General features: G+C 52.2%; 2 protein-coding genes and 1 long non-coding RNA gene across 5 annotated transcripts in view; 2 read left to right on the top strand and 1 right to left on the bottom strand.

Moving 5' to 3' along the window:
• The first annotated feature begins 2,259 nt into the window (after positions 1 to 2,259).
• Positions 2,260 to 12,767, top strand: CST7 (cystatin F). Of its 2 annotated transcripts, XM_023193450.1 has the most exons (5): positions 2,264 to 2,328; positions 2,378 to 2,552; positions 10,116 to 10,288; positions 11,771 to 11,887; positions 12,474 to 12,763. In XM_023193450.1, the coding sequence occupies exons 2-5, from the start codon at positions 2,483 to 2,485 to the stop codon at positions 12,549 to 12,551; spliced, it is 438 nt and encodes a 145-aa protein (XP_023049218.1). In that variant the 5' UTR covers positions 2,264 to 2,328; positions 2,378 to 2,482; the 3' UTR covers positions 12,552 to 12,763. The 2 variants fall into 2 exon arrangements, with proteins under 2 accessions (XP_023049217.1, XP_023049218.1); XM_023193449.1 differs by having other exon boundaries at positions 2,260 to 2,552; positions 12,474 to 12,767.
• Positions 2,563 to 8,005, top strand: LOC111527246. The gene is made up of 2 exons (XR_004228635.1): positions 2,563 to 5,428; positions 6,817 to 8,005. It is a non-coding gene; the product is annotated as an uncharacterized LOC111527246 (long non-coding RNA).
• Positions 12,768 to 15,143: 2,376 nt separating the features above from the next.
• The window catches only part of APMAP (adipocyte plasma membrane associated protein), a 27,208-nt gene continuing 17,907 nt past the window's right edge, over positions 15,144 to 24,444 (bottom strand). For both annotated transcript variants that reach the window (XM_023193447.2, XM_023193448.1), the window contains 5 exons: positions 23,647 to 23,763; positions 22,378 to 22,552; positions 21,713 to 21,847; positions 21,076 to 21,268; positions 15,144 to 16,224 (listed from right to left, as the gene is read on the bottom strand). In XM_023193447.2, coding sequence (XP_023049215.1) covers positions 16,015 to 16,224; positions 21,076 to 21,268; positions 21,713 to 21,847; positions 22,378 to 22,552; positions 23,647 to 23,763 — 830 coding nt within the window. In that variant the 3' untranslated portion in view covers positions 15,144 to 16,014. The remainder of the gene's footprint in view (positions 16,225 to 21,075; positions 21,269 to 21,712; positions 21,848 to 22,377; positions 22,553 to 23,646; positions 23,764 to 24,444) is intronic.

Here is a 24,444-nt window from a genome sequence, read left to right on the forward strand (position 1 = left end):
AAAACAGAAAGTCAAATTGTCTCTGTTTGCAGATGACATGATTGTATATTTAGAAAACCCCATTGTGTCAGCCCAAAATCTCCATAAGCTGATAAGCAACTTCAGCAAAGTCTCAGGATACAAAATCAATGTGCAAAAATCACAAACATTCCTATACACCAATAATAGACAAACAGAGAGTGAAATTATGAGTGAACTCCCATTCACAATTGCTGCAAAGCGAGTAAAATACCTAGGAATACAACTTAGAGGGGATGTGAAGGACCTCTTCGAGGAGAACTACAAACAATTGTTCAAGGAAATAAAAGAGGACACAAATAAATGGAAAAACATTCCATGCTCATGGATAGGAAGAATCAATATTGTGAAAATGGCCATACTGCCCAAAGTAATTTACAAATTCAGTGCTATCCCCGTAAAGCTACCATTGTCTTTCTTCACAGAATTGGAAAAAACTACTTTAAAGTTCATATGGAATCAAAAAAGAGCCTGCATAGCCAAGGCAATCCTAAGCAAAAAGAACAAAGCTGGAGGCATTATGCTACCTGACTTCAAACTATACAACAAAGCTGTGGTAACCAAAACAGCATGGTACTAGCACCAAAACAGATATACAGACCAATGGAACAAAACAGAGGCCTCAGAAATAACACCACACATCAACAACCACCTGATCTTTGACTAGCCTGACTAAAACAACCAATGGGGAAAGGATTCCCTATTTAATAAATGGTGTTGGGAAAACTGGCTAGCCATTTGCAGAAAACTGAAACTGGACCGCTTCCTTACACCTTATACAAAAATTAACTCAACATGGATTAAGGACTTAAACATGAGTTGTAAAACCATAAAAATCCTAGAAGAAAACCTGGGCAGTACCACTCAGGATATAGGCATGGGCAAAGACTTCATGACTAAAATACCAAAAGGAATAGCAATAAAAGGCAAAATTGATAAATGGGACCTAATTTAACTAAAGAGCTTCCACAGAGCAAAAGAAACTCTCACCAGAGTGAACAAGCAGCCTACAGAATGGGAGAAAGTTTTTGCAATATATCCATCTGACAAAGGCCTAATATCGAAAATCTACAAGGAACTTAAACAAATTGACAAGAAAAAAACAACCCCATCAAAAAGTGGGTGAAGGATATGAACAGACACACAAAAGAAGACATTTATGTGGCCAACAAATGTATGAAAAAATGCTCATCATCACTGGTCATTAGAGAAATGCAAATCAAAACCACAATGAGATACCATCTCATGCCAGTTAGAACGGTGATCATAAAAAGCAGGAAACAACAGATGCTGGAGAGGATGTAGAGAAATAGGAACGCTTTTACACTGTTGGTGGGAGTGTAAATTAGTTCAACCATCATGGAAGACAGTGTGGCGATTCCTCAAGGATCTAGAACCAGAAATACCATTTGACCCAGCAATTTCATTACTGGGTATATACTCAAAAGATTACAAATCATTCTACTCTAAAGATACATGCACATATATGTTTATTACAGCACTCTTCACAATAGCAAAGACTTGGAACCAACCCAAATACCCATCAATGGTAGACTGGATAAAGAAAATGTGGCACATATACACCATGGAATATTATGCAGCAATACAAAAGGATGAGTTCATGTCCTTTGCAGGGACATGGATGAAGCTGGAAACCATCATTCTCAGCAAACTAACACAAGAACAGAGAACCAAACACACGGCATGTTCTCACTCACAGGTGGGAGTTGAACAATGAGAACACATGGACACAGGGAGGGGAACATCACACACCAAGGCCTGTCTGGGGGTGGGGCGCCAGGGGAGGGACAGCATTCGGAGAAATACCTAATGTAGATGATGGGTTGATGGGTGCAGCAAACCACCATGGCACCATGGCACGTTCTGCACACGTACCCCAGAACTTAAGTATTTTTTAAAAAAAGAAGAAAATCAAGTGATTCTGCTTTTGAAAATTCCTGCTAATGTTTTTCATGCAACATCTCTTTTGTGTGTGGCTCAGGGGTAGACCATTGCACCAGGATTTGCTCACGGGTCTCGTTTCTCTTCCTCCTCCCCCAGCAAATGACGGCTGCTTGGAAACTTTTATGAAGGAAGCGGTTGCCTTTGTGGCTGATAGATCTAAAGGTGAAGAGTTTCTGGCCAAAATGATTCAGCAGCAAACCACTCCCCTCCCCAGCACCACGCAGGCAGCCCCCTAGCCCCGCCCCTGCCCCGTCCCAGAGTGGTTTGCAGGGTGGGGTTCCATGCTGTGGCCCCAGCACCCGCCCCTGGGTTGGGACAGCCCACTGCCCCGTGCTACCTGAGAAGGCTCAGCACAGGCACCAACCACTGCCCAGCATTGCCCCGTGCTGAGAAGGATTGGCACGGGCACCGACCACTGCCCCCAACTGCCCCATGCTGCCTGAGAAGGCTCTGCACAGCCACCCCCGACTGCCCCGCACTGTCCCCCCCCCCGACAGCCATGCGAGCGGCTGGAACTCTGCTGGCCTTCTGCTGCCTGGTCGTGAGCACCACCGGGGGCCCTTCCCCAGGTAAGTGGCATTCTCCCCTGGCCACTCCCTTGGGGTCTCTCCCTGAGATTGGCCGCTGGTGCCTTGGGTCTTCCCCAGGGCACTTTCCTGGCTTGGAATCCCCACAGGACCATGCGGTAGTGAGAGGTGCTGGGAGTGGTGAGAGGGGCAAGGGGCTCCATCCGGCTGCAGCCACCATTGGGGGTAGCAGGCTACAGGGATGAAGGGTGTGGGGGCTGCCCCAGAAGGCTAGGGGCAAGGGAAACGTCTTCCATTCTCTGGCTCTTCACAGAGGTCTGAGAAAGGTCTGAGCAAGGCAGATCTCCCGCAACCCCTCTGCGGGACAGAGGCGATGGGGCAGCCACATGCCTGCGGTTAGCTGCTTCTATCTGATGGCTTGTCCTTCCTTCCTGCCGGCTGCTGTCCTGTGACTTGGCCCCAGGGACCCTAACGATCAGACTCTTTCACCCTTCCTGAAATCCCCCCCACTGAGGGTCAGCAATCAAGGGGAGGGTGGACACGGAGGAAGCAGCCACTGCCTGTGCACTGGGAAATGAAGGCACAGTCAGGCCAGGTGATTTGCCCAAGTCACAGAGCCAGGGACAACCTTCCCTCCCCAAAAGGGAACTGGGCCATGCCCTCCCTGGCATAGGAATCAGACCAGGATACTGATGGGAACTTGGGAGGCCCTCGCCTCACTTAACCAACCAGGAAGCTGGCATCAGAGGGTTGAGGTGACCTGCTCAAGTCACACGACCCCCACTCAGCAGATGGGGACAGAAGGGGGCTAGAGTCTGGCGAAAGGGGCCCAGGTTTGGGGGTGTGCAGCAGGACCACTGACAAGAGGACGGCCCCAGAGCACCCAAGGGGTCCACGGAGGGTTCTCACCTCCTCCTGGTGAATCAGAATACTGAGGACTCAGTGACGCTGGGGGACAGTGTCGAGCTCCCAGGCCTGGCCTAGGGTGGGTGTTGCGACTGAGTGCCCGAGAGGACAGGGCAGGCTGGAGGAGGGAGGCGGCTTCTGCTCTCACTGCTGGGAACATGCCACCACCACGGGCTCTGGGTGGTGCTCAATGAACATGGAGCTCACCCATGGCCGGCAGAAGGCTGGGGACAGCACACCGCCCTGCCTCCCAGCTTGGGAGTCTTCTTAGCTCACGCGTGGAGCCCCCCACCCACTTCCCAGCCTCACAGGGGCCTCTCCTCCTGGTCCTGTCGTGATGCAGCGCCGCCCGCCCACTGCCGTCCTGTGCCCTGCCCCTTCGTGTCTCCAAGGTCCAAGAGGGAAGAGGGGAAGAGAGGCACGTTCACCCAAGTGGCTCCTTCTCACACCTCAGAAAAGGCTCTCCTGGAGGGGACATGGAGCCGGCTGTCCTAGCGTGTCATGGGATCTAATTAAACCTACTGACTGCTGAGGGGTTTCAGAGCTCTGCTCATCTCATGGAGCAGGCTAGGACTTGTAGCAGAGTGGTGTGGGAGCTGACATGCTGGGCAGCTGGCAAAGTCACTTTCCTGGGCTGTGTTCCTGGTCCCTCGCTGGTGTGTAATGCTGCACCAAGGCTTTCCCTCCGTTCCCAGCAGACCTGCTGTCGGCCACCAAACCCCAGACGGAAGCTCCAGAGCCCACGTTCACACACACGGAGCGGGCCCTCAGCCTCAGTCCTACCATCCGTGAAATGGGAAGATAACTGCACCCCGTCTCCGGTCTTGGGGAGGCTGAACAGAGGTGGTTCGGGGAAGGCACAGGCATGGAGGCACACGGGGCGTGGGGTGCTCCCTGCCGGCCTCGGGGCCCTGCTCTGTCCAGTGCAGGACCTTCTGCCGCTGTGCTGGTGACAGCCTCCAACAGCCTGCCCAGGTGCTGTGATCATTTCTGGTGCTTCCAGCAAGGGCCTTCAGTCTTCGGCTGTACAGGGAGGGTGCTGGGAGGCCCCCAGTCCAGCAGCAAAATAGATGGGAACCTGGGCCCCAGACACAAGCATGCATCCTGCCTCCACCCCACAACTCCTACAGCCCCTCTACTGCCTCCTCTGAGAATCAATTACAGAGCCTTCCTCATGACTGAGGGGGCTGGGGGGTGGGGGAAGCAACAGGGACCCCAAGGGTGGTGCCGTCTGAGCCTCTGGCCTCTCTCCACGCCCAGGCACTGAACTGCACAGACCGCAGCACCGAGTCCCTCAGGGCACCTTTCTTCCCTGAGGCTTTCAGAACCTAGGAAATTGCCACACTAGCTTCTGCCACCCTTTTGAAAAGGGCTGTTTCTTTCTCAATCTGATGGGCATCTCTTCTGGGAAGCTCTGCGAGGTGCCATGTCACCCTCTGCCCCCTCCACTCTAGCTGCAACGGTCCATCTGCCTGGACAGGGGCCCTGGGGTCAGGGAGCCATTTCAGCTTCCCTCTGCAAGGTGATGTCAGTCCTTAATTCCCAGTAGCAGAGAGACCACTCGCAGCCCGGGGACCTCCCGCCTCCTGGGGAGCACTGAGAGCTGCCGCAGGCTGAGCCACCCTGTATGTGGCAAGATTTGTTTTTCCCAATGGGGGCATTCATTTGCCCTGAGACCCCTGCTGTGGCCATGTGCATTTTGATGTATTTGATAAGGATTACAGTATTGCACATCATTTATCGACAAGTGCTTTGTGTATGTTGCCTCACATATTCTGACTGTCGTCAACATCCTCATTTTCCAGGTGAGGACACGGAGGCTCAGAGAGGTTAGGCAGCTTGCCTGAGATCACACAGTCGGTGAGGGGCAGAGCTAGAATTCAAACTCCAGGCGTGTCCCAGTGGGTTAAGGTGAGGACTGATCCTGGGAGAGCTCAGTGTCCTGTCTGTGCCAGGAGCATGTGTGTGCCCTCAAAAGAAAGTCTCCACCATTAGCCATCACGCAGAGACCTGTGAGTACAGTGGGCGGGTGTGGCCCCAAGGACCCGGGCTTTCTGAATTTTAATGGTGTCATGTGAGAGGGCTTGGGGTGACGGGGTGAACACCAGCACCCCTAAGCTGGACCTGTACCCCCCCAACACCCCAGTTCTCAGGTACAGCCATGCAGACCTTATGCTCTGGGTGATGGGGGCCAATGGGGCCCCTCCCAAAGGGTCTCCACACCCAGCTCAGTACTGGCCCACGGAAAGGGCACCCCCTCAGGTGACACAGGGAGGGACACCAGCAGGGACCATCTGCATCCAGCTCTCGGCACCCAGGTCCCCATCTCAAGGATAGTTTCACAAGCAGGGGCTTCCCAACCTCCCGGCCACACCTAGAACACTCCTGAAAGGGAGGCGGTGGGCAAGGCCAGCCCCTGCTGTGCCCACCCATTTTCCTACTAAAGGCAGATGGGAAGGGTCTGCCTGGTGCCACCACAGCGATCCCTGTCCATGTTCTCTCTCTTCTCAGAATGGCTTAGTACCAGCTCTACCACCAGGCCAATGCTCCGAGGACAGGAACGTACCCTGCCCAGGGCCTGCCCAGCAGCTGTCAGAAGCTGCAGCTCCCTGCTGCCTTGGGCAGAAGCCCTGGCAACTCCCCTGGCACGGCAGCTTCACATCTGCACCCCAGTGCACACTGGTCCTTGGGTGCCCCGATAGGTCTGCGCCCCGCGCACACAGCCAGTCAATGCTCAGAAACACGGGCTGCAGCACAAAAGCAGGATGATCGCAGGGTCACGGGACAAGGAGATGGAGGAAACTCAAATCCATCTCCCCGAGGAGCCTGGGGCCTGGGTTTTTAAGGGTTCTGGAGTGGCGAAGTGTGGAGATCGATTGTTGGAAGGGGCGGTGTGATGTCACAGCACAGGGAGAGGAAGCAGCTGTGTTTTCGTGATGATTCCGTTCCTCTGTGGGGGGGTTTCCAAACTGGTTGCTGGAATTGGGATCTGAAAAACATCTTGGGCCAGAGAGCAGCCTGATTCAAGCTTAATGATGAGTATCTTTCTGTCCAGAACCTGGCACGCAATTCTTGTCAACGTGCAGGGTCGGTTTCATTCGCCTTCCCAGGACCTTGTGCCCTGGGGCCTGCTCAGCACCTGGTATCATCAGGCCCTGCCCACCCCCGCCCCACCTCCAGCTTCTGTCTGGAAGCTCCCCACCTGTCTCAGGCACGGCCCACCTCCCCTCCCTCCCTGCATTAGAAGCAGTGATGGGCTGGGGTCAGGCTGCCCTGGCAGGCTCCTGGCGCGGGCCTCGCACGAGGCAGGTACCCCCACTCCCCTGGAGCAGGCCTGGTAGGCCCCAGGCATTGTTTCCATACAGACGAATTGTATATGCCTTTTGCTTCTTCTCACAAGCCTGATGGTCCGTGGGTTCTTTCCGTTCGTGTCACCCTGGCCATCACCACCGTCACCCTCTGCACCCAGCAGCAGCCTCCAGCGGGGTCTCCTCAACTCTTCCCAGCATGTAGCTCCCTCCTCCCCAGGTCAGTTCAGCCACCTTCCAGCTGCTACCCCGTACCCTGCCCCTCTGCTCACCCATTTTCCCCTCAGGTTGGCATCCAGTGCTGTGCCCCAGGCCGGCTCTGCCTCCCTTCCACTGCGGGCGGGGCCTGTCTCAGAGTCCACCCTGCATCTCCCTTAGCACCCGCCAAACAGTTCTTCTTGAACGAGGAAAAAGCCAGAGTGGTGCTCCGAGTTAGTCACACCTGGGTTTAGCCCCCCCCCTGCACTCCAAGCTCTTGGTCTCCTCGCCTGCGGAATGGGTCTGCAGCAGTAAAAACAGCATCGCGGGGCCCTCCAGACAGAGCAGGCAGAGGAGGAGAGCACCCATTCTCCCACTGCCCACCTTCAGCCGCACGGAGCAAACCCGAGTGCCCTCCCGGGGGGGGTCCTCTCCACAGTTCTTTGACTCCAGCGGAGGTTCTCAAAGAGCTGCATTCGCTCACCACCTGCGGGGCGCTTGTTTTCTTCCCTGAAGATGACTGGCCTCTCTGGGGTGTTAATTCTTAATGATCAACTTTTCTTTGTTGATTTCTCTTAACAAATCATCTTAAAAATAGGTTTGACTTTTAAACATTTTTTTTAAATTAAAAACTGAGCTTTTAATATCTGTTTAGACAACTGTAAGACAGTGAAAGCTTTAACTTGAAGCCTACATTTTAGGAAACATGTAGTTAAATAAAAATATACCAATTTCAGTATTTTTCATAAGCTTTTTGTAACTTTAACACAACCTTTTAGGAACTAACGTCATCGTCATGAGCTTGAAAGGGAAATTTATCTGAAGTTCAGTGGAAACTGAGTTTCACTTCATTTTTAAAATTATGTTAATCTCAAGCAAAATTAAATACATTTTATTTTTTACAAAGTTAATAATGGTTAGCTTTAAGATACCAAGAATAATTATTTTTTGTTATGCTCCTCTGTATTTTTCAAATTTCCTACCAAAAATGGGTAAGTTTATAATCAGAAAAAGTCATAAAATATAGTTTTTACAAAGAAAAAAAAATGGACAGCCATATTAATTTAATGTGAGGAAAGAAAGCAAAATAATAATAATAAAAACGCTAATCTCTGAGAGCAAAAATACACTGAACACGCACTACCCCTTCCACACACGTGTCTCTTTCTTTCTCTGCTGTTCAGACGACAGTGATGAGCAGAAACCAAGCTAGTTTCCAGAACAGTTTTTTGTTGCAACTAAAAGCCACATTCAACTTCCTGTCGTCAACAAGCGCAGGGACCAGAAGGAGTTGGCTTTGGCACTGGGGCCCCTCCTTACTGATGGTAACACTGCAGGTCCCGAGGACCCCCCACTGCCAGCACCAGTGTCAGAGTCACCTGAGAGCCTGGGGAAATGCAGGTTCCAGGGCCTCCCCTAGATGGCCAAGCCCAGCCCCTGCTGCTCAGGAACAGAGCGGTTTCTATTCCATCTTCAGAGGCCTAGTCTTAAGCAAAGGCTGCAGCAGTTTCAGGGGGGATGTGTGTGACACTAACTACTGTGAAGGACAGTCCCAGGGCATGCCAGTGCAGGACACAGCTATCCACCAGCGTACAGGACCAGCACACGGCCAGCATTCTCTACGTGGTGGGGTGCCAGCACTGCGCTGCTTTCTCGGGATGGAAGGCCAGGCTTCCTTGGCTGCTAAAGCACGGGGCAGGCACAGTCATCCAAAGCCCAGCCATAAAGCTCACCTTCTGGCCCGGAACCAACCACGGGACAGCCACCTGCCGAGCGGCCTCCCCTCACAATGGACACTCTTTACTGGAATGGGGCAACATTCCCAAGGCCACAGAACTTCCAGTCCCATACCTTCTTTGCCCACTCCTGGCACTGCACCGCCCAGCCTGGGGGTGCCACGTGGTGACCAGAAACCTCGGCATCCTGGCTGTCTACCCTTGGTGGGGTCTGGTGTGCAGCCACAGACATCCAGGACCCAGGAAGGGCCTCTTGCAGACCTCACGCAGCAGTGGGAATGGCCTCCTCTGGGGCCCTTACACTGAGTTGGCACTGACGTCTTGGCAAGGCCTCCCTGCCATGCCCAGCTATGAAGCCTGTCCCCTCCCGTTCCCCAATCACCCTGCCCCCAATGCCGTGGGGCCCAGCTTTCCATCCAGACCATAGCAGGCTGCAGCCTCAGGCACAGACACTAGCGGACATGACTGTGGGAGAAGCCCCCGAGGCTGCTTCCCCATCTTTTATCCAAATATAGGACTCCTTGGTACAGGAAGGGCAGGCCTCCCTGACCCCAACAAAGCTTGTGGACACAGTGCACTGTCACCCACAGGAGTGAAAAGACAGTCCCCGGAAAGTCGGGAGGCAGCGCAGGGGTACCAGGTGCTGCAGACTGCCAGGAGGGGTGCCTTCCTGGGGGCTGGGCCTGAGGCTGAGAGCCAGGCGGGCAGAAGGCCTTGAGAAGAGGACGGCACCATCTTCTTCCGGTGGGAGGCCCTACCTCCATCCACCGCCTAGAGGGCCACGCTGGGGCTGACTTTCCCTACCGTACTAAAGCTACATCCCGTACTGAGGATCTTACCTGTGGGACATGTTCTGCTTTTATCACACATGTTGGAAATAACCCTGGGTTCTAAAAGGGGGGCACAGGTTCATTGCACCCCCTGGCACCTGGTCCTCAGCTCTGAAAATGCAGCAACGAATGCACTGCAGGCGTGTCAGTCGGGGGACAGGTGAGGGGGCAGGTGAGGTGGGAGAGGTGAGAGGGTAGGTGAGGGAGCAAGTGAGGGGACAGGTTGGGGGGCAGGTGAGGTGACAGGTGGGGAGCAAGTGAGGGAGGACAGGTGATGGGGGCAGGTTGGGGGGGCAGGTAAGAGAGAGCAAGAGAGGGGGCAGGTGGGGCAGGTGTGGGGGCAGGTAAGGGAGCAGGTAAGAGAGAACATGTGAGGGGGGACAGGTGGGTGGACAGGTGAGGGGGGCAGGTGAGGGGGCAGGTGAGGAGGGACAGTTGAAGGGGGGCAGGTGACAGGGCAGGTGGGGAAGCAGGTGAAGGGTGGGGCTGGTGAGCAGGTGAAGGGTGGGTGGGGCCAAGAGGCACATGCCAGCGGAGAACTGAGAACCACAGAGGCATGAGGCATGACACCTGGACTGAAGGCCCCACTAACATCAGTGTTCTTATCTGGTTTTTCGTCTCTTTCAGATACTTGTTCCCAGGACCTTATCTTAGGTGTGAATCCAGGATTTCCTAAAACAATAAAGACCAACGACCCAGGAGTCCTCCAAGCAGCCAGACGCAGTGTTGAAAAGTTCAACAACTGCACGAATGACATGTTCTTGTTCAAGGAGTCCCGCATCACAAGGGCCCTAGTTCAGGTAACGTCTGGGTTCTGGTCACATGTCACAAACACCCCTAGGCAGCCGAGTTGCTATAATGCGACACCTAGGAGAGCAGGGCGGATGTAATGTGAAGTCACTCCTGAGTGCAGAGCTCTGGGCAGAAAGCAGATGCATACGGGGTTGGAGTGGACAGCAGCAGCCGAGGCCAGCATCCCCCCAGGTGCGGCCAAAGTTTACACAAAGCATATGGCTCCCGGGCAGTTATCAGGCCCCTGGCCCAGAGCCCACTAGGCATGGGGTAAGAAGGCGCCAGGGCCCTAATGGGGCTCCTGGAGGTGGGTGCCAAGGCTGATGGGGGAGAAAGCCACTGTCTGAGGAGCTGTCCCTGCTGGGACCAGGGTCCCCATCTGGCCTCACCCCTCACGTGCCCTGCAGCCCAGAGGTGACCTTGCCACTTCCCCCTGGAGTGCTCACTCACATCCCAGAGTCCCAGAGCTCTGCCCAAGCCACTGCCCTTTCCTTGACTCATCTTTACTGTGCCTGCTCAGCACCCTCCCTCCTAGAGGACCCTCTGGGATACAGCCAGGCCTTGCTCGTCTGTGTCCTGAGAACACCTACTTGCTAACGTGGGACACAGGCTGTGGATGAACCCACCACCGCGTGCTGGCGCCTGGAGGGGAAGGGACAGAAGCAGCCCTGTCCAAGGCAGTCTTCATAGTGTTCATGGTTATGCTGGGTCACAGGTCGGGGTGATTTTTATAACCTAATTATTTTTGACAATTGCAAACTTGTGAAGGGCAGCATGCTTTCCTATGAGAAGCGTGCTACAGAAGGCAATATGGTGTGTAGCCAGGGTCGTCACTCCACAGCCTGGCCTGGGTGACGCAGGCCCTCCCTCCTTCTCCAGGAGGCCAGCGGGATGCCCTGGGCCTGAGTCCTCGGGGTTCTCTGGGAGGGGGCTTGGAGGCTGTCCCTCTCCAGCTTGGCGACATTGGGGACAACGTAATTTCCCTAGAGCCGAGACTAAAACCTGAGGAATTTTTCTTCAACTCCTCTGAGACCACAAATGAGAAAGAACCAGGTGGCTGCCATATCCAAGTGGAGGGCTGTCCAGAAACTCAAAACTCCCAACCCCAGGAATGGGGAGGGGAAGCCCACAGACCCCAGGCCTGACACAGAGGCCACAAGAAACAGCCATCATGGGGCTGGAATGAGGGCTGCAGGGCAGGCTCAGCAGGGCATGCAGGCGACCTAGTGTGACGTCCCTCCTGAGTGCAGAGCTCTGGGCAGAAAGGAGACACAAACAGGAAGGGGCACAAACCCCAGGAAGGGGCAGGGAGGGGAGTGGGAGGGGTCTGCAGGCTCTGCCGTAAGCCCGAAGCATTGCCCCAAGACGCCGGCCCACTTCCCTTCTCCTGAGTGGGCACCTGCACCACTGTCTTGAGGCCCCGCTTGCTAGTGGAGGAGCCTGCCCTTCCTCCCCTGTGCCCAGTAACCCAGTCCCTTTGCTCCCTACAGATAGTGAAAGGCCTAAAATACATGCTTGAGGTGGAAATTGGCAGAACTACCTGCAAGAAAAACCAGCACCCGCGTCTGGACAACTGTGACTTCCAAACCAACCAAACATTGAAGCAGGTAAAGCAGCAGGCCCTTGTCTCAGATGCGCCCTCTCTTCCCCAGCCCACTCCCTCCCAGGGCTGTGAAAAACGCCCTGTCAGCATTTCTCTAACACAGTACTCCAAACCTCACCCCTGAGGAAGCCGGGCCTTCCGGACTCCCGCATGACCAAGGATCTGGGAGAACAGGAGGTAGAGCCTGTGCCAGGAGCTCCTCAGACAACATCCTCCCGTCTCAGAGGCGGAGACACAGCTCGGGAAGAGCGTCCTGGGGTGCGGGTGGAAAGGGTCAGAGTAAGAAAAGCTTTCAAACAATCCAGAAATTATATATATATATCATATACATGTATATGACATATATGATAGATATCATAGATAGCATATCTCTGCAGAGAGAGCCAGAGAAGGGAAACATGGCAACATTCAGCAATTATAGAGGTGAAAAGCATATCTTCTTAAATCATTCAAGTTTTCCGTAGGTTTGAAATTTTTCAAAATGAAAACTGGGGGCAGGAGAAGAGCTCTTCTGTGAGGAGCACCCCTCCCCGGGCAGAGGGCTCCCCGCAGGCGAAGTCTCAGCTCTCAGGTGTGCCCTTCTGTTTCAGACTCTGAGCTGCTACTCTGAAGTCTGGGTCGTGCCCTGGCTCCAGCACTTCGAGGTGCCTGTTCTCCGTTGTCACTGACCCCTGCCTCTTCAGCAAGACCACAGCCGTGACAAACACCAGCATGCGTGCTCCCCGTCCCCTCCCACCCATCTCATGACCCGGCCTCACAGACCCTCTCAGGCCTCTGACGAGTGAGCAGATGAAGTGCCGCTGGGTCACTGCAGGGCAGCTGGAATGGGAGCATGGTAGCGCCTCCTAACAGATTAAATCGATCACATTTGCTTCTAAAATTAACTCCTGTTTCTGAGGCTGCACACCTAGGTTCCGGGTCTGGGTGTAGGGGACTGAGTCAATGGAGGGAGTTGTGAAAGGGATGAGCCCCCGTGGCTACAGGCCCCCAGGAGAGCAGGGTACAGCTCTGGGTCTGAATCAGCAGCAGAGCTGTGGGCAGGGACCCCGCTGGCCACTGGGCACCTCGGCCTGTTGTGATGAACACAGCTGGGAATCGAGATGAACAGCGAGCAGCAGCCATGCTGGCCCTTTTAGGGGAGCGTCGGGAGGTGAGGCAAGCCTTACCAGAGATCCCCTTTACCAAGGGTTCTGACAAGTTGAAATTACTTCCTCTGGCGGCCTGACCAGCCTGAGCTGCTAGCTATAACCCTCCAAAGGCCAAAGTCCCAGAAGAGGTGAGCTGTCCACACCAGGAGCAGCAGGGCCACCGCTGTGCCTCCCTGAGATTCAGGCCTCGCAGGGACTTGCCCTGCTGCCTGAGTGGGGGCAGAGCAGCAGACCACTCCCCAGAGCCCTCCAGAGAGGGCACCCCACTGAAGATGACTGTGCTGGGGGTGCAGGAGGAGGGAGAGGCCACCCAGGGCTGGAGGGCACCAGGATTGGAAGACTGGAAGAAGTGCCAGACTGGGCCACCTTGAGACCTGGGCACCCCAGAGGACTCTGCTGTGCAGCCAAGGTTTGAGTCAGTGCCCTGCCATGATCCAGAGGTTGTGGGGGCACTGCCCAGCCAGGCGCTGTCACCCTTGCTCCCAGCTTCACCCGCGCGTTCTCCAGTCACATCCCCGGGAGGCTGGCTCGGCTATGCTAGCAGTGACTCTGGCAGTCACTAACCTAACCCCTCGGAGCCTCAGTTCCCATTGGTACAATGAGGCCATGTCTTCTGGAATCATTAAGATGCATATGTGAACAACTTTCAGAACTACAGACCACTCTGCAAGTGTAAGCTGATGATAAAAATCTCAAACTGAGATCTCTGTCCTGTGAAATGTAATAGCTGAATCTTGATGGAGTTTCTGTAAGGGATAACAGAGGCACACGATGAGTCACCCGATTAAGAGCATGTTAGTAATTCACGTTAGAACGAATCCCTTTTATGTTTACAGCAAAAGCGTATCACATATTTAAACCTAATAAGAAGACTCTATTTCACACCTCACCATGTCAAATTACCAGATAAAACACAGGAAATGGCACTTGGAGACAGAAAATCAACAGCTAAGTCAAAATCAAGACTCCTTTGCTGAAAACTGTGAAAAACAGTTTGCCAGCTTCTTTATATTTGTGAAAATTACGCACTGAAAGCAAAGCTCTCTATTCTCAATTTGAAAAGGGAAGTCTACCTATAAGCCCAGCACATTTACATTGTTTGTATGACAGAATGATTAGGTATTATCTTACTTTCTTTGTATACTTGACATACAAGGCACATCATTTGTTACTAAAAGTATTTCTAATGACCACTAATTTTCTTTCCTATAGAGTCACATAAAAAATTTTAAGTTGTTCATCTGACACAATGTGGGTCACACCAACTAGATAGAAGCTCATCTTTGCCTCTGTCCTACTGGTGCTGCCCCCAGGAGCCAGCCTTGAGAAGGCGGAACACAGAATTAACCATCAGACTCCCGGCTCTCTTCCCCCAGCACGAACCCTGACCAGCGCTGGGAGGAATTAACCATCAGACTCCCGACTCTCTTCCCAAAACATGAGGCCTGGCCAGTGCTGGGGGAATTAACCATCAGACTCCTGGCTCTCTTCCCCCAGCACGGGGCCTGACCAGGCTGGGAGGAATTAACCACCAGACTCCCAGCTCTCTTCCCCAACAGGGCCTGGCCACCACTCAGGGGAGAGGAGGGCACAGGAGTCTAAGGCCAGCCAGTGCACACAGATGGTCCCGATGTTACCACAGCTATCAGTTCTCTGAATGTCTGTATCATTACATATTTATCTGATTTTTTTCTAACTTTTATTAGTTAGTATCCATTTAAAATATTATCTCTGTGAAGTTATTCCAAACATTTTTGGAGGCACAATCTCTTATTACTCTCACAAATACCCAGGAAAGAAAGGAGCAGATGTCAGCCCCATTTCGTAGGCTGGAAAACAGGAGAGAAGTGTAACATCAACTTACACCACAAGGAGTCAACGTCAAGAGCAGATGGCCTAAGGCTGCCTGCTCCCTGCCTGAAGACGGCTGCCTGAGAGAGGTCCCGCTGCTTCCCTCCTGAGCTAGTTGGATGGACTACTTGGCCTTAAAACATCATCCTCACCAAGACAATCCTTACATCAACACCTGATGGAATTAAACTTCAGTACTGTTAATTAAAGTAGAGAAGAAACTCCCAGGCCACACCATCAAAAAAGGTTAATCAGCAGAAGTCAATTTATCATTATTTATTATCAAAATCATGACCAGTGTGTAGACATACTTGTGAAAATATACAGCAACCTGGGGCTTACAACACATGAGCAAAGATGACATTAACACGTGCACTGTTCACATCTTGGGGTCTAGAGGTAAAGAACAAAGGTCACAGACAGGACATTTCTAAATGGATCCCTGCAGTAGGTCCCGAATTGCAGAAGCATCCAATTCCAGCATGGTCAGCGCGGAGATATTCACAGAAAGAAACCTAGCAAAGTCCTCTCTGAGCCGCTAGAGTCAACATGCTTTTCCTACACACTACGGAGAGCCCACGTCCCACACAACCCTTGAGAACACAGTTCCAAGTCTTGGCTCACACAGCTCTCACTGCTGGCCTCAACACCCTTGGGCCATGCTCCCTCTGCTCTTCCATTCCCACCCCAATAAAGGTATGACCGCACGTTATATAATAGTAAAGGACTCCGAGGCCGCAGGATAGGGCCACAGCAGCAAACTTCCTGGGCAGTGTGTTACTGCTGCACCCACCTGAGCCCTGTTCCAAGTGCAAGGAGCTTCCCAAGCCCTAGAGAATGACTGTACTTAGAAAGCTTTGTTGTTTTTTTTTTTTTAAGAGAAAATTGCTTCACATGAATTTATCTTCCCCGTGGCAGATATGTTATGCTTCCCTCTAAACAGAAAGATGAGCCCAGATGGGGCCCGGGCATCCTCAAGGGATGAAGCAGCCATGCCCACCATCCCTCAGGGACTGACAAGTGCATGTGGACACTTGAACCATGACTGTGTCCACAGCTCCTCCTGGACCAGGCCTGGTGCCTTAGTGTGAAGACTCCTGGCTTACATGGCAGGGGCAGCTATCCGGGAGGGCTAAACAGCCTGGAGGCTGAGTCTGCAGAGGAAGGGGGACCTGAAAGAGCCCACGTACAGGTGCCCGTCGTGCTCATGCACCTCACTGACGTAGGCGGCCACCAGCCCGTCGGGATCATGCAGGCTTCTCCGGAAGGCACCGCTGTCGCTGAGTTCTAGGACGAGGCTGTACCGCGGCACAAACTTCATCACCGTCTCCTGACTAAAGAGCTAGAGGGAAGCACAGTGCAGGGAGAGTTCACTATCTGGCCAAGAACGCTGTGTGCAGATCAACCGCGCCGCGCCCACCATCCAAGAAGGGTCTGACTCCTTTCCAAGACAGGGCAGCCCCACAGGGCAGTGCCCCACAGGACAGCTAACCCAGCTCCCACTCCCAGCCCCGGGGGCCCCAAAGCAGACCCCACCCCACCCCTGTCCCTGTGAAGATCAGGCCAAAGAGGCTCCCCAGCACAAGGACAGCAACACGAGCACATCTCTGGACGGCCGGGCTGAACTCAGAGAGACACATCACATCCAAGGCGGTCACAGCACTGGAGCCAAGGCTCAGAATGACCTCCACCCACCAGACAACAACCAGCACAGCTCCCTGGAATACCCAAGTCTTCTGTTTAGGTTTAAAACATTTCAAATAGGCAAGGTGCAAACGATGGAGATTTGAGAGCAGCTCATGTTCAAAAAAAAGGCAAGCAGGTTCACAGACCACACAACATGGCTTCCAAAACAGACAGCAAAATCCCACTGCTTTCATCAAAGCGGGGTGTGTAGATCCTGAGGGATGCCTCCAGGGACGGAGGCAAAAGAGCTTTGACCTAGACTGTGGTCACATGGGACTGTTGAAGAGTTTTAAGCAGAGAACAGATGGCGAGAGGCATGATTTCTGGCAGAGCAGAAGGACACCTGGTCGGAAATCATGACAAAGCACTCCTCTGCCTAAGACCAAGGAATGGAATTTAACAGACAGATTTCTAGCATTTAATACAAGCGGAAATACCCAAACAAGTGTCCAATGAATAATGTCTCCCAGTCACTGGAAATGTTCAAGCAGACAGACAAGTTGACTAGACTCTAGGTTCAACAGCGATAGATCAACTGCATTACAGCTCAAAAAACTCCCAAGGCTTCCCACCACCCACGAAATGCCACCTCCTGCTGTTCAGTCATGGATCCTTCCTGCTCTCCTCTCTTCTCTCTTCTTCCTAAGAGATCTCATCTTCTCTTACTATTACAACTAGTCACTTTCCCAGAAATGTCTCAAATCGCCATCTCCATTTCCAACACCAGTGCTAAGTCTCCCACTGTCTGGGACCCATGTCTGCCTGGACCTTCTAATAGCACTTCAAATTCGACAGCCTCCCCAGCTCCGGAGACAGGGGCAGGACCCCAGCCCTCCCTTGATCCCGGTCTCTCTGTGCCCTACAAGCCCAGCCACCAGTCTTGCCATCTGTTGTGTGTGTCCCTGGCCTGGGCCTTGCCCTGCCACCTCTCCCCAGTCACTGGGACAAGTTCCACACAGGCTCCCACAGCCAGCTGAGACCTGCTGCAAGATGTTCTCCTTTCAGCAGCTGCAGTTATCTTTAAAAACATTCTTTGTACTACATCACTCCCCTCCTAAACAACTCCATCAGGAGCATGGGGCTGAGCAGGGTACATGTGTGCAGGGGATGGTAGACCATGGTGACCCAGACCAGCCCACTCCGCTTGGGTAAGGAGGTGTCCCTTCAGGGGGGTGGCCTGGCACAGGCTGTCAGGGCCTACACGGGGTGAGGACGTATCCCCACAGTGAGGCCCAGATCAGGCTGTGACAGCCCATACAAGTGAAGAGGTGTACACCCAGGGACAGCCCGGTGTAGGGATCACAGCCCTTGAGGGGAAAGGCAGCCTCCAGCACACAGTCAGGGAGGAAGGGGACAGCCCAGCATGGGGTGCTACAGCCCTGGATGGGGCCATGTGACAGGGCACAGCAGCCACAGATTGGTCACATACAGAGAAAATGGTTGAACAGGTAAACCTAGGGAGGACAATGGGATCCAGGTTTCTCACTGTTAGAGAGGTACAAATAGGGGGAGAAATAAGGGGAGAAAACTTGGATCAGTCTGTGGTGTTGTCATGGTTTTCAATTTACAGATGACAGATGCAGGCATAAGCATGAGTGGTGTGTGAGTGATGCCTACGCATGCAGGCATGTGTGAGTACGTATCGTGTGCTCGTACTCCCAGCGCTGTCCCTCGGGGACCTGAGAGCAGCGACACCCAAGGCAGCGAGTACACTTAGCACCCAGATCTCCTCCACAGGCAACCAGGGCTCCTGGGAGAAATGGCCAATTGCAGAGCTGGGGCAGGTACAATACGAGAGGAACCTGGAACGACTTATGTGCTGGAAAGTGAGGAGCTAGCCCAAGACAACAGAACATGCCCAAAGGCTCAGAAGCCACATTGAAGGGGCTCCTCCTGGCCACAGATAGGTAATCTGAATATCAAAATCAATGATGACTGTAACATAACCACCATTAAGAACATGGGAAACCATAAGATGGTACTGATGATTACTTATAGAAACCATCTCTCCGCGAGCGACTCAGTAATTAAACACGAAAGAACCACGTCAAGGTGGAGACACCTGGCATTCCTCGCCTGAATCAGGTAGCCGAAGTTGCCACCATCCCAACAGAGCAAAGTGACACTGTGCCCTCGTGACAGCCTCGCCAAGATGAGCACAGCTGCATGGCTGTACCACGACTGCCAGCGATACGAGACCAGAATCTCCACATGAAAAACCCTACTGGAGGGACATTCTGGGACACAGCTGACCTGCACGCTTCCAGAGGATCAAGGCCAAAACTTCAAACAAAAACAGGGGCTGAATATCCCCAGACTGAAGGAGATGAAACAGAGCTGACAGCTAAACACCACTTCTGATCCTGGGTTGGATCCTTTGTTATAAAGGACAACAGCAGGACAACTGGCGAAATCTGAATGGGGCCTGCAGACCGGACAGTCACAGGGGAGCTGTGGGCATCTCCTGGTTTCGACCGGTGGTAATGAGGAGAACGTGCCAAACACACGCTCAGGCATCTGCAGTGAGTGACAGGACATCAGGCCAGCAGCTAACTCGAAAACAGTGCTGGGAAAAAAAATCCCTTGTACCCTCCGTTTCCACAGCTTTGATACTGTCTCAAAATTAAAAAAAAAAAAAAAATCAGTCCGGGCATGGTGGCTCCCGGTTGTAATCTCAGCACTTTGGGAGGCGCATTCGAGACCAGCCTGGCCAACACGGTGAAAACTCATCTATACTAAAAATACAAAAAGTAGCTGAGCGTGGTGGTGCACGCCTGTAGTCCCAGCTACTCAGGAGGCTGAGGCAGGAGAATCACTTGAGCCCAGGAGGCAGAGACTGCAGTGAGCCGAGATTTGCCACTACACACCAGCCTGAGTGACAGAGCAAGACTCTGTCTCAAAAACAAAAAACAAAAAAATCTTCAATGACTTGGATTACATTTTGAATAAAACGGAACCTTCTTTCCAAGTCCATGGGGCTGTGGTCCTCCCTCTCACCCCTCCTCACCCAGCTGCAGGAAGATCCCATGTTCCCTCATGCTTGCAGCCCCCTCCCTAACCAGGCCCTCAATCAATGGTACATCCTCGCACCTACATGTGCCAGGCACTGTTACAGGTGTGGAGGATGACAAATGAACGACACAGAAAAACACCTGCTCTGATGGTATGCATATTCTACTCAGGGGAAGAGACACAAACCGCCACCACTCACACTACCCTAAGCTCAGAGCACTATGTGCAGATTTCCACTAAATGTTCCCAGCACCTGATGAGGTGCTATTATTCTTTCCACTTTACAGACAGAGCACCGGAGGCAGAGAGTCCAAGTCTCTGGCCCAGGGTCCCACAGCTGGTCTGGCAGCCTCCAAAACCCCTGTGCTTGCCCACCTGCTATTCTGCCTCCCCCTAGGTGCCAGCAGGAACAGATGCTATCTCTGGAGCCAATAAGGCAAAGACAAGGACAGATTTCTCAACAGATTAGGACTTCCCACACAGCAACCCACAGAACTCACATCACTGAAGACTGTGAGCCAGTGTGAGAATGTGCACGCAGCCCCCAGGAGGGGTCCAGGCACACAGCCCGGCAGCAGGACTCAGTAACTGCTGCCTGTCAGCCCCAGGACTGTGAGCTAGTATTTCCATATCAGTTCAAATATTCAGTATCAACTTCAAATACCTATTCAGTCTGTGACATGGAGCTTGCTGGAAAAGCAGATCTCTGTATTACAGAAGCGCCCATGTCAGCAAGTGACCCCTCCACAGTGTAAACGTGCTGAGTTATGATGTGGGGTGCTTCATGGAAGCCACTGGGAAAACGGCAAGCTCTAAAGGCTGTGTTGAAGGGGCTGTTGTGTTGAAGGGGCTATGGCTGGCCATTGGTGGGAGTGGGTGACTTTTTTCTTTTAAAGGGAAAGATTTGGGTGTGGTAGGAGGTCAAAGGGCAGAACTCCATAGAGAAGGGTGCCTGGCAGTGAGGCTGCAAGAAGGCAGCAGGGAGCAGGCGCGACGGCAGCTGTGGTGCTGGGTTACAGGGGTGGCCACACCTGCAGGGAGGGGAGGAAGGGGCACCTTCCGACTCTTTCCCTGAGGAGGCAGAGAAGAGGGCGGAGAGCAGAGAAGGCCTGGCACAGCCATGGCAGATGGAGGAGCGAGACTGACAGGCAGGCGGATGCCCGGAGCCACGATGGTGAGGGTGGCAATCAAAACACCCAGAAATAGGGAAGACTGAAAGGCAGGCAGATGCCCAAAGTCATAATGGTGAGGGTGGCAATCAAAACACCCAGAAACGGGGAAACCAGAAGACCCAAAGGGTCCAAATGTTTAAATCTGTATTTCAGGGTCCAAATGTTTAAATCTGTATTTCAGGATGAAGAATGAAATGTGTTTCTAAGTGTCATTCAGAGCCAAATACTACAAGCAGAACTAGAGTTTTAAGCTATAAGGGTCAAAAAAATATGATTCAATTCACTTCCATTTTCTTTCTTGGAGTAACGGTTTTTATAGTTACCTTAAAAATCATCCTTTTGATCCAGGGTCTCTCAGATAAGAAATCCAGCATGGAAAACCCAGGGTTAGGGCGGATGGTTGACATGCCGACCCAGTATCCCCCAAAGCTGCTGGGCCGGATGTTGTCTGGAAATCCAGGCATGTTCTCCACAAACAGATCAGCCCCGCCCTTCATCAGGCCAGAAACATAGACTCTGAAAAATTCAACCAAGCAGACAGTGAGCCATAGCCCCTCAATTTAAGATAAAAATTTTAGCCAAGCACCAAACTGGTCTTGATCCAAATACATATATGGAAAGTGCTCTACCTACGTCCATCATGAACAAAGGCACAGCTGCTGAGAAGACACCTTTGTGCACAGGGCCCAGCAGGAACAGAGGGGAAGCAAGTCGGGGGAGGACCAAGGCCCTGCCAGCAGGGGAATGGGGCCCAGGCTGCGCCAGCTGGCCTTAAGACACTCTCCCAGACTACGACTCACAATGGGAGAAAGAAAAGTGCACCCTTGAATTTTCTTTAACATGCCATGCAGAAGCTGCACTGCTGCCTCTGATTTCTGTCGATCCCATTTCCATGCCCACTCTACCCCGCCATGATGCGCTCTGGCCAGCAACTGACAGCTCAGCCAATCCCACACACACCTTCGTATCCTGGCCATGGTCGTTTCTGCCACCAGGACAAAGTCTTCTGCAGGAGACAGCTGCACTCCATTCGGGAACCGCAGCTGGTCCAATAAAACTTTTACTTCCCTCGTCACAGTATCGTACTCCAGCAGGCTGTGGAACGCCAAAAGCAGAGGATTATGCAGGAGAATCCCTGGCTCCCACTCTGGGCCTTCAGGGCATGGGCCTGCAGGAGATGACTCCACCTCAACCCGGAGCAACAAGCCTGGGTCCGCTGCTCAAACTTGATTCAAGGCTGGCCCCTGGGGGCCCTTCCCCACCCAGAGCAGATCCAGTGTCCCCTCCAGAGAATCCCAAGTTCTCTTGCTGACCTGGGAGCTAGACAGGAGTACCCCTCAGAGAGGCAACTCAAAGCCCAGGCCTGCCTCCAGGGTCTCTCCTGACTGCCTGGACTTGCACCCTCAGACGGACCGGCCTGTTTTATTTCCTCAGAGAAAACGAAAGCACCTTGTTCCATTTTGTGACATCCATCACCTGCCTCCAGAAGCCACTAAGGTCCTGTACTAGAAGCTGAAATATGATGCTGGAAATATTCCCTGGGTCCCTAGAAGTAACAGGATCTGCTGAAGCGGCTGGTCTGGCTGGTGAACTCAACAAATGGGAGACCTGGAGCAAGGCCTCACCGCCCGTCATCTGTGCCCTCCATCACCAGAAGCAGGTAGTCTCGTCTTTGCCATTTGCTGCTAGAATCAGTGAAATAAATCTTCCTCCCATCCTGAGTGACCGTAAGATCATTCACAAAGGACATTTTCTTCCCCTCAATGGGTGTCTCGGAGGACAGCAGCAGTTTCACTTCACCTGAAGTTTAAAAAGAAAGAAAAAGATTGACTTGAACTAGGAACTTTCTTTTCAATAATTTCAAAATATTAACCAGCCTGATTTAAAAAGAAAAACTGAAACTTCTCCATGTCATATGTCAGAAGATTTATTCCTTCTTATAGTAAAAACAGTATTAGGTCTTAAATGATTTTTTTTAGACTAACTTCATTAAAGGCAGAATCTTTTCTATAAAGATGAGGAATTCTTTCTTCTAGGTCAACTGACTTGATAACATATATTGCAAGTGTTAGGCAGGCTGTAGTTCTATTTGTTAGTTCTATTTGAGAGAAATATGACATATTCTACTCATCTGCTTTTAGGAAAAAAAAGCAGTAGTATAAGTTTTGAAAAATAATAGAAAGAACATGGACCGAGTGCTAAGCACTCTTGAGGTGTGATTGCCTTTAAACCTTCACAACAATCCCACGGGCAGGGCTACTATGACCCCAATTTGATGAGGAAGCTGCGCATAGAGCAGTCAAAGGACCTGCAGTCATAGCTGGTGGCCAGCAGAGTGGAACGGCCCCAAGCAGCCGGGCCGCAGGGCCTACATTTGGGCCCCCATGCACTGTACAAGACAATGGACTCCTCCCCGGCAAGAACCTCCAATGAGACACAGCACGTATTACAGTCTGGTCAAGGGGACTCATGAGCAGTCAGGGGAAAGAAGAGGAGGAACTACAGGAGAAAACAGAAAGGCAGAGACGAAGGGGAGGGCCACAGAGAAGAAAAAGAGAGAAAACAAATAGACAAGATGCAGAGAGAAACACAGAAAAATAAAGACAGAAAGAGGTCTAACTTTCTCAAAATAAGTCCTTTTGAGACCCTGTGGCTAAAATATAAATGCTTGGAGGAAATTAGGGTATGGACCAAATGCAATCATGGGTAGGGAGTTTTCTGGTGTTTAAAACTAGCTGACTTTTGCAGGCAGTGCTTTCAGCACTTTTCAGTGAATAGGAAATATCAGAGTCTTTAGCAGACTGTTGTTAACAAATCCTATTAAGTCTATACATACATATACTGTTTAAAAGATCTAAAATCATCATAGAAGGAAACAATATATTATCACATACGTTTCCAGGGATTTACTTCAAAAAGTCCCTTGTATGCATCAGCCACAAAGAGAGTCCCATTGGGCCCTGCACGGATACCCAGGGGTCTCCCACACACAGGCTCATCATCTCGGGTTTCTAGAAAAACAAACAGACGGGGATTGGTAGCTGGTCCCAGATTCTACCTGTGCTGTCCTCAGTATCCAAGCATCTCATCCATCCTTTCCCATACAACATGCTGTACAAGACTATGGCATTAGAGCTAGAACTGCCCTGCAGGTGCTCACTGCACTGCAAATGCTTACTGTAAGGTGTTCATTGTGGGGTGCTCACTGAGATGTTTATTGCAGGGTGCTTACTGCAGGTGCTTATTGCAGGGTGTTCACTGTGGGGTGTTCAGTGCAATTGCTTATTGCAGGGTGCTTACTGCAGGTGCTTATTGCAAGATATTCATGTGGAGTGCTCACTGAAGGTGCTTATTGCAGGGTACTTACTGCAGGTGCTTATTGCAGGGTGTTCATGTGGAGTACTCACTGCAGGTGCTTATTGCAGGGTGTTCACTGCAGGGTGCTCACTACAGGTGCTTATTGCAGGGTGTTCACTGTGAGGTGCTCACTGCAGGTGCCTATTGCAGGGTGTCCACTGTGGGGTACTTACTGCAGGTGCTTATTGCAGGGTGTTCACTGTGGGGTGCTCACTGCAGGTGGTTACTGCAGGGTGTTCACTGTGGGGTGCTCACTGCAGGTACTTATCGTAAGGTGTTCACTGTGGGGTGCTCACTGCAGGTGGTTATTGCAGGGTGTCCACTGTGGGGTGCTC

The sequence above is a fragment of the Piliocolobus tephrosceles genome, chromosome 20 (assembly GCF_002776525.5).
Source record: "Piliocolobus tephrosceles isolate RC106 chromosome 20, ASM277652v3, whole genome shotgun sequence".
NCBI classification, from domain to species: domain Eukaryota; kingdom Metazoa; phylum Chordata; class Mammalia; order Primates; family Cercopithecidae; genus Piliocolobus; species Piliocolobus tephrosceles.